General features: G+C 37.3%; 1 protein-coding gene across 2 annotated transcripts in view; it reads left to right on the top strand.

The window, feature by feature from the left end:
• Window positions 1-13,149, top strand: part of IBTK (inhibitor of Bruton tyrosine kinase) — a 101,058-nt gene that overhangs the window by 56,368 nt on the left and 31,541 nt on the right. For both annotated transcript variants that reach the window (XM_077162326.1, XM_077162325.1), the window contains exon 22: window positions 10,473-10,585. In XM_077162326.1, coding sequence (XP_077018441.1) covers window positions 10,473-10,585 — 113 coding nt within the window. The remainder of the gene's footprint in view (window positions 1-10,472; window positions 10,586-13,149) is intronic.

Below are 13,149 nucleotides of genomic sequence, written 5' to 3'. Positions count from 1 at the left end.
CCATTGAGGATGATATTAGCTGTGGGTTTTTCATGTGTTCCCTCTATCATTTTAAGGAAGTTCCCTTGTATTCCTATCCTTTGAAGTGTTTTCAACAGGAAGGGATGTTGAATCTTGTCAAATGCCTTCTCTGCATCAATTGAGATGATCATGTGATTTTTCTGCTTTGATTTGTTGGTATGGTGTATTATATTGATTGATTTTCTTATGTTCAGCCATCCTTGCATACCTGGGATGAATCCTACTTGGTCATGATGTATAATTCTTTTAATGTGTTGTTGGATTCAATTTGCTAGAATTTTGTTGAGGATTTTTGCATCTATATTCATTAGAGAGATTGTTCTATAGTTTTCTTTTTTTGTAATGTCTTTGCCTGGTTTTGGTATGAGGGTGATGTTGGTTTCATGGAATGAATTAGGTAGCTTTCCCTCCACTTCGATTTTTTTGAAGAGTTTGAGGAGAGATGGCACTAATTCTTTCTGGAATGTTTGGTAGAATTCACATGTGAAGCCGTCCGGTCCTGGACTTTTCTTTTTAGGAAGGTTTTGAATGACTGATTCAATTTCTTTACCTGTGTTTGGTTTGTTGAGGTCATCCATTTCTTCTTGAGTCAAAGTTGGTTGTTCATGCCTTTCCAGGAACCCATCCATTTCATCTAAATTGTTGTATTTATTAGCGTAAAGTTGTTCATAGTATCCTGTTATTACCTCCTTTCTTTCTGTGAGGTCAGTGGTTATGTCTCCTCTTCCATTTCTGGTCTTATTTATTTGCATCCTCTCTCTTCTTCTTTTTGTCAATCTTGCTAAGGGCCCATCAATCTTATTGATTTTCTCATAGAACCAACTTCTGGTCTTATTGATTTTCTCTATTGTTTTCATGTTTTCAATTTCATTTATTTCTGCTCTAATCTTTGTTATTTCTTTCCGTTTGCTTGCTTTGGGGTTAGTTTGCTGTTCTTTCTCCAGTTCTTCCAAGTGGACAGTTAATTCTTGAATTTTTGCCTTTTCTTCTTTTCTGATATAGGCATTTAGGGCAATAAATTTCCCTCTTAGCACTGCCTTTGCTGTGTCCCATAGGTTTTGATATGTTGTGTTTTCATTTTCATTCGCCTCGAGATATTTACTAATTTCTCTTGCAATTTCTTCCTTGACCCACTCGTTGTTTAAGAGTGTGTTGTTGAGCCTCCACGTATTTGTGAATTTTCTGGCACTCCGCCTATTATTGATTTCCAACTTCATTCCTTTATGATCCGAGAAAGTGTTGTGTATGATTTCAATCTTTTTAAATTTGTTAAGACTTGCTTTGTGACCCAGCATATGGTCTATCTTTGAGAATGATCCATGAGCACTTGAGAAAAAGGTGTATCCTGCTGTTGTGGGATGTAATGTCCTATAAATGTCTGTTAAGTCTAGCTCATTTATTGTAATATTCAAATGCTCTATTTCTTTATTGATCCTTTGTCTAGATGTTCTGTCCATTGATGAGAGTGGTGAATTGAAGTCTCCAACTATTATGGTAGATGTGTCTATTTCCCTTTTCAGTGTTTGCGGTGTATTCCTCACGTATTTTGGGGCATTCTGGTTCGGTGCATAAATATTTATGATTGTTATGTCTTCTTGTTTAATTGTTCCTTTTATTAGTAGATAGTGTCCTTCTTTGTCTCTTTTAACTGTTTTACATTTGAAGTCTAATTTGTTGGATATTAGTATAGCTACTCCTGCTCTTTTCTGGTTGTTATTTGCATGAAATATCTTTTCCCAACCTTTCACTTTCAACCTATGTTTATCTTTGGGTCTAAGATGTGTTTCCTGTAGACAGCATATAGAAGGATCCTGTTTTTTAATCCATTCTGCCAGTCTATGTCTTTTGATTGTAGAATTCAGTTCATTAACATTTAGTGTTATTACTGTTTAGATAATATTTTCCTCTACCATTTTACCTTTTTTATTATATATATCATATCTGATTTTCCTTCTTTCTACACTCTTCTCCATACCTCTCTCTTCTGTCTTTTCATATCTGACCCTAGTGCTCCCTTTAATATTTCTTGCAGAGCTGGTCTCTTGGTCACAAATTCTCTCTGTGACTTTTTGTCTGAAAATGTTTTAATTTCTCCCTCATTTTTGAAGAACAATTTTGCTGGATATAGAAGTCTTGGCAGTTTTTCTCTTTTAGTAATTTAAATATTTCATCCCACTGTCTTCTAGCTTCCATGGTTTCTGTTGAGAAATCTACACATAGTCTTATTGGGTTTCCCTTGTATGTGATGGATTGTTTTTCTCTTGCTGCTTTCAAGATCCTCTCTTTCTCTGACCTCTGACATTCTAACTAGTAAGTGTCTTGGAGAACACCTATTTGGATCTATTCTCTTTGGGGTGCGCTGTACTTCTTGGATCTGTAATTTTAGGTCTTTCATAAGAGTTGGGAAATTTTCAGTGATCATTTCTTCCATTAGTTTTTCTCCTCCTTTTCCCTTCTCTTCTTCTGGGACACCCACAACATGTATATTTGTGTGCTTCATATTATCATTCAGTTCCCTGATCCCCTGCTCAAATTTTTCCATTATTTTCCCGATAGTTTCTGTTTCTTTTTGGAATTCAGATGTTCCATCCTCCAGTTCACTAATTCTATCTTATGTCTCTTTAAATCTATCATTGTAGGTATCCATTGTTTTTTTCCATCTTTTCTACTTTGTCCTTCAATCCCATAAGTTCTGTGATTTGTTTTTTCAGACTTTCTATTTCTTCTTTTTGTTCAGCCCATGTCTTCTTCATGTCCTCCCTCAATTTATTGATTTGGTTTTTGAAAAGGTTTTCCATTTCTGTTCGTATATTCAGAATTAGTTGTCTCAGCTCCTGTATTTCATTTGAACTATTGGTTTGTTTCTTTGATTGGGCCATATCTTCAATTTTCCTAGCGTGATCCGTTATTTTCTGCTGGCGTCTGGGCATTTAATCATATTTCCCTGGGTGTGGGACCCAGCAGGTTGAAAGATTTTCCTGTGAAATCTCTGGGGTCTGTTTTTCTTATCCTGCCCAGTATGTGGCACTCGTGGCACTCATCTGTCTGCGGGTCCCACCAGTAAAAGGTGCTGTGGCTCCTTTAACTTTGGAAAACTCTCACTCTGAGGGAGGGTCGCCAGCCCACGCAGCTTGAGTGAGTTCCGATTCAAATCTCCCAGCCGGCCCGGGAGTCTGCGCGTGGGGGGGGGGCGCCGGCCTACGCGGCTTCGGGGAGTACTGGTCCAAATCTCTCAGCTGGCCCGGGAAGCCAAGCGTGGCGTGCGGCGCCGGCCGCCGTGGCTTGGGGGAGTGCCGGTCCAACGTTCTCAGCTGGACCGGGAAGCCACGTGTGTGGAAGGGAGCCCGGTCGCTGGCCTCCATGGCTTGGGGGACCTCCTATCCAATTCTCCCAGCTGTCCTGGGTGGCCGCTCGTGGGGGGGCATGCCGGCCACCGTGGCTTGAGGGGACCACCTGTCCAATTCTCCCAACTGGCCCGGGAAGGAGGGAGGAAGGGACTCCGGCCGCCAGCCGCCCCGGCCCGGGGAAGCGCGCGCTCCTCGGGTATCTCACCGCAGCGGATTCTCCCTGCCGTTTCAGACTTTCCAGAATGGGGTACGCTGTTTTTTTGGTCTCTGTCGTGGCTCCGGGAGCTGTTCTGTACCGTTTCTATTTCTTTAGTAGCTGTTCTGGAGGAGGAACTAAGACCCGCGTGTCTTACTAAGCCGCCATCTTCTCCCTTTCCATTACATCTTGAATAACAAAGTGATATCTACTTAATGTGTAAGAATAACCTCCAAGCTAACCTCTTGACTCTGAAATTTCTCAGCCATTGCCACTTTGTCTCATTTCACTCTTCCCCCTTTTGGTCTAGAAGGTTTTCTCAATCCCTTGATGCTGAATCTCAGCTCATTCTAGGGTTTTTCTTAATCCCTTGATGCTGAGCCTCAGCTCATTCTAGGATTTCTTTCCCACATTGCAAGGAAGGTCTGCACCCCTGGGAGTCATGTCCCACATAGACAGGGGAGGGTGGTGAGTTTGCTTATTGTATTCACTGGAGAGAGGCCACATCTGAGCAACAAAAGAGGCTCTCTTGGGGGTGCCTCTTAGGCTTAATTTTAGGTAGGCTTGACCTATCATTCAGTGTTTTAACATAATTGTATTACAGTTAGGTAGTATGGTGCTGTCCATTTCTGAGTTAGATCACAGGGTCTTAAGGCAACTTTATACTTAACTTTCTGAAGAACCACCAAACCATCCTCCACAGTGGCTGTACTATTTTGCATTACCATACAGCAGTGAATGAGTGTTCCAATTTTTCCACTTCTCTCCAACACTTGTAGTTTCCTGTTTGTATAGTAGTAGCTATTCTAGTACGTGTGAGATGATTTCTCATTGTGCTTTTGATTTGCATTTCCCTGATAGCTAGTGAAGATGAGCATCTTTTCATGTGCTTTTTAGTCATCTATATTTCCTCTTTGGGAAAATGTCTATTCATGTCTTTTGCCTAGTATGTTTTTTTGGTCTTTTTTTGGTTGAGTTGCAGTTCTTTATATATTCTGGATATCAAACCCCTATCAGATATATGGTTTCCAAATATTTTCTCCCATTGAGTTGGCTGCCTTTTTTTTTTTTTTTTTTTGCCCTTTTGATGAAGTCCTTTGAAGCATAGAAATACTCAGTTTTGAGGAAATCCCATTTATCTATTTTTTTTTCTTTTGTTCTTGTGCATTGGGTGTAAGGTTTAAAATTACTTCCCACTCGATCTTGAAGATGCTTCCTTACTTTTTCTTCTAGGCGTTTTGTGGTATTGGTTCTTATGTTTAGGTCTTTAATCCATATTGAGTGAATTTTTATATAGGGTGAGATAGGGGTTCTCTTTCTTTGTTTTTTTTGGATATGGATATCCATCTCCCAACACAATTCAATGTGTTGAGTAGACTTGGAATCCTTGTCAAAGGTCATTTGACCATGGAAGTGAGGGTCTATATCTGAGCTCTCTGTTTAATGCCATTGATCGATAATGTCAGTCTTTATGCCAATGCCATGAAGCTTTGATCACTGTGGCTATATTATATGCTTTAAAGTCAGGAAATGTGAGTCTCCCCACTTCATTCTTCTTTTCAAGATGTTTTTGGCTATTCGAGGCCCATTATGCTTCCAAATAAATTTGATGATTAGCTTTTCTATTTCCACAAAGTAGGTTGTTAGAATTTTTATTGCTTTTACATTGAATCTGTAGATCAAGTTGGATAGAATTGACATCTTAATGACATTTAGCCTTCTAATCCATAAAGATGGAATGCCTTTCCATTTATTTAGGTCTTCCTTGATTTCTTTTAGCAGTATTTTATAGTTTTCTGTGTTCAGGTGCTTTACATCCTTGGTTAAGTTTATTCCTAGATATTTGATTATTTTAGTTGCTATTGTAAATGAAATTTTTTTCCTGATAACCTCCTCAGATAGGTCATTATTAGTGTATAGAAACATCACTGGTTTTTGTGCATTAATCTTGTATACTGCCACTTTGCTGGACTTGTTTATTTGCTCAGGTAGCTTTGTCGTGTTTTTTTGGTGGATTTTCCAAATATAGGATCATGTTGTCTACAAATAGTAAAAGTTTTACTTCTTCCTTTCCAATTTGAATGCCTTTTCCTTCTTTGTCTTGCCTAACTGCTCTAGCTAGAACTTCTAGCACAGTGTTGAATAACAATGGTGACAGTGGGCATCCTTGTTTTGTTCCTGATCTTAGAGGGAATGCTTTCAGATTCTCACCGTTGACTATGATTTTAGCGATGGTGTTTTTTTGCAATGGGTTTTTCATATATGCCCTTGATCATGCTGAAGAAGTTGCCTTCTATTCGTATCTTTCAAAGTGTTTTCATCAAGAAAGGAGGCTGGATTTTGTCAAATGCCTTTTCTGTGTCAGTTGAGATGATCATGTGGTTCTTTTCCTTTGATTTGTTTATGTAATGCTTTACATTGTTTCTCTTGTGTTAAATCACCCTGAAATCTCACTTGGTCATAGTGTATAATTCTTTTCATATGCTGATGGATTCCTGTTCTAGTTTGCTAGCTGCTGGAATGCAACACACCAGAGACAGATTGGCTTTTAATAAAAGGGGATTTGTTTTGTTAGTTCTTCAGAGGAAAGGCAGCTAACTTTCCACTGAGGTTCTTTCTTATGTGGAAGGCACAGAATGGTCTCTGCTGGTCTTCTCTCTAGGCCCCTGGGTTCCAACAACTTTCCCCTGGGTGACTTCTTTCTGCACCTCCAAAGGCCTGGGCTTAGCTGCAAGTGCTGAGATGAGGAATGCTGAGCTGCTTAGACTGTGCTACATTGCACTCTCTCATTTAAGCACCAGCCAATTAAGTCAAACGTCCTTCATTGCAGCAGGCACACCTCCTAGCCGACTGCAGATGTAAATCAGCAACAGATGAGGTTCACGTACCATTGGCAGCAACAAAACTAGGTATGCTCACCTGGCCAAGTTGACAACTGAATCTAACTACCACAATTCGATTTACAAGTTTTTTTTTTTTTTGAGCATTTTACATCTATATTTATTAGGGAGATTGGTCTGTAGTTTTCTTGTAGTATCTTTGTATTAGTATTAGGGTGACATTGGCTTTGTAGACTGAGTGAGGCATTGTTCCCTCTTACTCAATTATTTGGAAGAGTTTAAGCAGGAATGGTATTAATTCTTGAACTCTTGGTAAAATTCACCTGTTAAGGTGAGGTCTTCTATTTCTTCTTAAGTTGGTATAGTTTGATTATGTGTTTCTAAGAAATTGTCAGTTTCATCTAAGTTGTCTAGTTGTCATAAAGTTGTCCATAGTATCCTCTTAGACTCTGTTATTTCTTCGAGATACGTGGTCATGACACCCTCTCTCATTTTTTTATTTTATTTATTTTCATTGTCTCTCTTTTTGGTCTTTGTCAGTCTAGCTAAAGGTTTATTGATTTCACTGATTGTCTCAAAGAACTGACTTTTGGTTTTATTGATTCTTTTTTTTATTGTCAATTTCACTTTTTTCTGCTCTTTTTTCTTTCCTTCTGCTTGCTTTGAGATTCATTTGCTCTTCTTTAGTTTCTCTAGTTGTTCAGTTAGGTCATTGCTTTTAGTTTTTTCTTTTTAAGGTATGCGTTTAGGAATAACAAATTTCCCTCTCAACAGTGCCTTTGCTGCATCCCGTAAGTTTTGATATGTTGCCTTCTTGTTTTCATTCATCTCAAGATATTTATTGAGTTCTCTTGCAATTACTTACTGGACCCTCTCATTGTTTAAGAGCATTTTTTAAAACTCTCTATATTTGAATTTTTTGGTTCTCTAGTTGTTATTGATTTCCAGTTTCTTTCTGTTAAGATCAGAGAAAGTGCTGTTTATAATTTCATTCTTTTTAAGTTTATTAAGACCTGTTTTGTGTCCCAACATATGGCCTATCCTGGTGAATGTTCCATGAGCACTTGAGACGAATGTATGTCCTGCTCTATCTATATATTTTTGTTAGATTTAGACCATTTATCATAACATTTTAGATTCTCTGTTTCTTTATGGTTCCTCTGTTTAGATGTTCAGTCTTTGAAAAGAGTTGTGTGTTTAAGTTTCTCACTATTATTTTAGAGATGTCTGTTACTCCCTTCAGTTTTGCTGGTGTTTGCCTCATGTACTTTGGGCACTTTGATTAAATGTATGCATGTTTATGATTGTTATTTCTTCTTGGTGTATTGCCCCTTTTATTAATGTAATTTCCTACATTGTTTCTTATAATGTTTTTGCATTTAAAATCTGATGTTTGCCCAGATTTTTTTTTAACTGCTTGCATAGAATATCTTTTTCCATACTTTGACTTTCAGCCTATTTGTATCTTTAGGTCTAAAATGAGTCACTTGCAAACAGCATGTCAGTTCTGCTAATCCATATCTTTTGAATGAAGCGTTTAATCCATTAACGGTCAATGTTAATAATTACTGTAAAGACAATACTTCAGCCATTTTATACTTTGGTTTTTAATTGTCGGATCTCTTTTTTCTATATTTTTATCATTTTACTTATCCTTACTCATCCTCTTCGTTTCTCTGGTCTCCTGTTGTGGTTTGCTAGCTGCTGGAATGCGATACACCAGAGATGGATTGGCTTTTAATAAAAGGGGATTTATTTCATTAGTTCTTCAGAGGAAAGGTAGTTAACTTTCCATTGAGGTTCTTTCTTACTTGGGAAGGCACAGGGTGATCTCTGCTGGCCTTCTCTCCAGGCCTCAGGGTTCCAACAACTTTCCCTAGGGTGATTTCTTTTTGCACCTCCAAAGGCCTGGGCTGTGAATTGCGGGTGCTGAGATGAGGTATGCTGAGTTGCTTGGGCTGTGCTACGTTAAGTCTCTCATTTAAGCACCAGCCAATTAAGTCAAACATCATTCTTTGCAGCATGCCTCCTCGCTGACTGCAGATGTAATTAGCAACAGATGAGGTTCACATGCCATCAGCTCTTGTCCACAGCGATAAACTAGGCACTTTCACCTGGCCAAATTGACAACTGACTCTAACTACCACACCTCCAGACCTCTCCTGTCTTTTCTTTTCACCTGGTAGAACTGCTTTTAGTATTCTTGTAGGACAGGTCTCTTGTTAACAGGCTCTCTCAGCTTGTGTTTCTCACTAGGTATTTTAAACTTTCTCTCATTTTTGAAGGTCAGCTTTGCTGGATTGAGAATTCTTGTTTTGCAATTTTTCTTGTTCAGTATCTTAAATATATTGTATACTGCCTCTGTGTATCTGATGAGTAATCAGCATTTAGTCTTAACATCACTTTTTTCTTGCTTCTTTCAGAATTTTCTCCTTCTCTTTGGCATGTGACAGTCTAATTAATATGTGTTTTGGAGTGGGTCTGTTTCTATTTGGAGTTTGGTGGGCTTCTTGGCTTTGCATATTTATGTCTTTTATAAAAGAGTTAGGAAATTTTCTGCTGTTCCTTCCTTAAATATTCTTGACTCTTTTCCCTTCTCTTCTGGGATATCCATGATGCATATGTTTGTGCATTTTGTGTTGTCAATCTGAGACTGTACTTAAATTTTTCCATTTTTTCTCCATTTCTTCTTTTTCTGTTTGGATTCAGTTACTCTCTCTTCAAGCTTGTTGATCCTTCTGCCTCTTCAAATCTGTTGTATGTCTCTAGTATATTTTAAATTTCATCTTCTGTCTCTTTCATTTCAGTAGTGTTTGTTATTTTTCTGTGTATTCTTTCTAATTCTTCTTTATGCTTTCTTAGTGTCTTCTTAATATCCTTTACCTCTTTACGCATATTTTCCTTCATCTCTTTGAATTGGTTTAGGAGATTTGTTTGGGCCATCATTCATTAGTTTGAATTTCTTTGTCTCTAGCTTTCTATTTGTTCTTTTAACTGGGTCATATCTTCCTGTTTTGGTATGCCTTGTAATTTTTGTTGATACTTGGTCATCTCATATTCTTGATGGGTCTATTTGAAGCTTGGTTTCTCTCTCTTGTCTAAGATTTCGTTGTTGACTGGGTTTGTATTAGGGCACTGCCTTGACAGTTGTATTGTCAGTATTTCTCAGCAAAAACAGGACTAGATATCCATGCAGGGCATGTAGAACAGCTCTGATGGGCTTAGGATAGGGTCTGTAGAAGCTCTGAAAAGCCCTACTTTTATCCCCTGTACTTTGTGTCCTGCCCCACAGTTGGCAAGCTTCATGAAGCCATTTAATTCATAAAGCCTAGTAGTGGCTAACCGAGTGGGGCTGAAACTGCAGGTTTCCTCTCACTTTCACTTTGCTGGCTAGTATCTGGCTCAGTGTTGGGATGTGTCCTCCTCTATATTTGGGCCAGAAGATTCCTGCAGTCGACCTAGTCCACAGTCATCCATCCTCTGAGCATGGATCAGGCCTCTTACTTCCGCTTTCCTCAAACGTAGGCCTCTTACTTCCGCTTCCAGGATGGCAGTTATTGCCCACATTTTCTCAGTCCCTTTGCCGTGGACCTTGAGATATACTCCACTGTTGCCTGAGTCCCCAGATAGTTGAATCTGACAGTTTCTACCTGGCTACTTGCTGTATTTGGGAAAGCAGGTTCAGTTGTTTCCTCTTTAATCCTCCATTTTGGAGTATTCCTCACTTCCCGGTGGCTTGGGTCTATATTACTTGTGGGAGGTGGGTTAGATCCTGGCCACTGCCTCTGGGTACTTTCCCAAGGTGCATGGAATCAAATAACAGGGAGCGAAACTTCTCGGATAGAAGTTTCCTATCTGATATTTTTCTCCTTCTTTAATTCAGTGTTTGTGATATCCTTCTCCAGTTTTTACCTTCCTCCAGAGTTCTGAGCTGGTGAGATTTGTACCTTTTTTTTTTTTTTGCTGACTCTTAGGAGAGGTTTTCAGTAGATGTCTCCTGTTGCCACGTTGATGATGCCACCTAACTTATGAATGTTTTTTTAATGACTTTTGTTTGTTTTTTCCTAGGGAAACTATGTTTAAGAAGGCCAAAACAAAAACAAAAAAGAAACCGCGTAGGCGTTCAGATAGTTCTGGAGGTTATAACCTTTCGGATATTATTCAGAGTCCACCATCTGCAGGTTAGTGGAGAGTGTTTTAGCATATATTCCCACTTCTATTCTTTGATATCTCTATTCATTGCCTATTTTTTCGTTTACATGTGTTAAATCTTATTATATGCAGTCTCTTGGGGCTAGTGAGATAGGAAGTAGTCCTTCTCTTTGGGAGGACAGAAAATTAAAATGTGATGTAGTAACCTATTCTGATTGAAGTTCACTAAACACAAAACAAGCATGGCACCCCAACTAGTCTGAGATCAGGGTAGACGTCTTGGAGGACAGTGACATTTGCGTTGAATCCTGAAAAATGAAGGGAAGTTAACCAAGTAAAGAAGGCAGATAGATATATTAAACAAAGGAGGGAATATATTCCTAACCTTGGAGGTAATAGGAAGAGCTGCACATTTATTTTGCATGTAGTTCAGCATTGCTCATATGTGTTAGGATGTGTACAGATAGGAGATAGGTTGTAGAACATCAGATTTTGGAGGGTCTTGTTTATCAAAGCAAGTAATTTAGATTTTATTCTGAAGGTTACGGGTGGCTGTTGATGGATTTTTAAAGCAGAATGTGACTGGATAACATTTATCTTTAGAAAGAGTACCCTGTCCAGTAGCATAGAGGGTTAGAGGTGGACAAAATGTGACAAAGTTACTATTATCAAGTATATTTAATTCAAATATATCAGTTCTTTAAGTATGATGCCAAATGAGATGTCATTCTATGAGTAAGGAGTAAGGAGGTTGTAAAATATACAGCACACTTTATATTTAGATTGTATGTGAACCTATCTGAAAGTAAAGGTTATATAGTTCTTCTGAAAGTTTTTATTTTGAAAATCTAACTTACTGAAAAACTGAAAGAAAATTTCCATGAACACCTATATATCCTTTCCTCCTAGATTTATTGAATATTAATCTCTTAACCACATTTGCTTTTTCTTCTAAGTTCTCTCTTACATGTTCTTCCCAACTACACGTATTATATAAGCACACACATAGGCACACACATTATATATATGCCTGTATATTTATCTATGTAGAGTTTTTTTTTGTTGATCCATTTAGAGGTAAATTGTAGCCATAATGACTTCTCTCCAAAATGCTTGAATATGACTCTCCCAAGAATAAGAATATTCTTCTATATTATCACAATACAGGCAGTAACACCTAAGACAATGAACATTAATTCGTTAGTATTGTCTAGTATTACATTTCATATCTAGATTTCTCTATTTTTCAAAAATGTTTTTATAATCATCTTTATAATAACCTTAAAAAAAAACTATGACGTTAAGATTCACATTGCCTTTGGTTATTAATGTTTCTTTAGTCTGTGTAACTAGAACAGCACACCCCCACACATGCATACCCCACTGCCATCATCCCCTCTTCATGAAGTTCAGGTCAAAATCTCCTGCATTCTAGATTTGTCTGATTAGATTTGGGTTAAACTATCTAAAATTTTAAGTTTGTTAGATGAAACGTAACGGTTGACTATAAAACAATGAAATTGAAATATGGCTCTCAGAAATGGGAGGTATGTCTGTAACAGTTAAGACAACCTGGTTAGAATCAACAAATGGCTTTGAAAAACAGAAGTGCACATTGTTTTGCTTCCATTTGAAAAAAATACTTGTTAGTCATGGTAAAGAAAGAGTATCTTTTTAGATTTTATAAATGAAGTACTTTACATGTTAGATAAATGTTTTTTTTTTGTAGATAGTACAAAAGATAAACGAAAAAGGTAGTATACCTACTTTGATTTATGAAACACTGTAGATCTGAATCAGGAGACCTAGAAAATGAGCCTTTTGAAATTAAAGTTTCTGTGATTTTGTGTTATTTGAGTTAGAATCTCAGACCTGGAAGAGACATTAGTTAGGAACTAATTTAAGTCCCTTATTTTAAACATGAAGAAACAAGCTTAGAAAATTTAACTTATTTCTGTAATGACAGATATAGAATTTATTCCCTTGATTTCAGTTCCTTATTTTTTTGCTATTTCATTCATTCTGTTGGCAAAGCAGATAATGATTAAAAAGTTAACTTGATTGGGGGGCAAAAAGACTGATTCCGGAAGGAAATTTAAATATGAGGGAAATTTCATCACAGGTAGTCCTGTGAAAGCTTAACATTTATATAAGTAAAGTTAGACAAAAGATATTCTGTGAAACTGTTTTTTATCAGAAATAATCGTTGTTGATATCATACTTCATTTTTATTCACAAATTCTATTTCTAATCGACTTTTGGGAGCATTCCAGTGTTCAGTAAACTTTCTCAGATGAAAATTTGCTACTTTTAAAAATATTCAGAAGATTGTGAGAAAAAATTTAAAAACAGCTTGAGTTATTTCCAAACTGTACCTTAGCAGTGATAAAAGCAAAAGAAGCATAGTTTTGTCAAGATGATTTAGTTTAAAGGGAACAACACTTATTTGAATAAGAGATGCTATGCTTTACTTATTTTTAAGTCAGTTGTACGACTTTTAATTACAACTCATATAATGTGTTCATTTTACAGTTTTCTAATTTTGGTACTTCATTTAGAACCTAATAAACGTGTAAAAATGAAAACCTGAACC

This window comes from Tamandua tetradactyla, chromosome 5, assembly GCF_023851605.1.
Source record: "Tamandua tetradactyla isolate mTamTet1 chromosome 5, mTamTet1.pri, whole genome shotgun sequence".
Classification (NCBI taxonomy): domain Eukaryota; kingdom Metazoa; phylum Chordata; class Mammalia; order Pilosa; family Myrmecophagidae; genus Tamandua; species Tamandua tetradactyla.
This window is presented reverse-complemented; position numbering and strand designations above follow the sequence as displayed.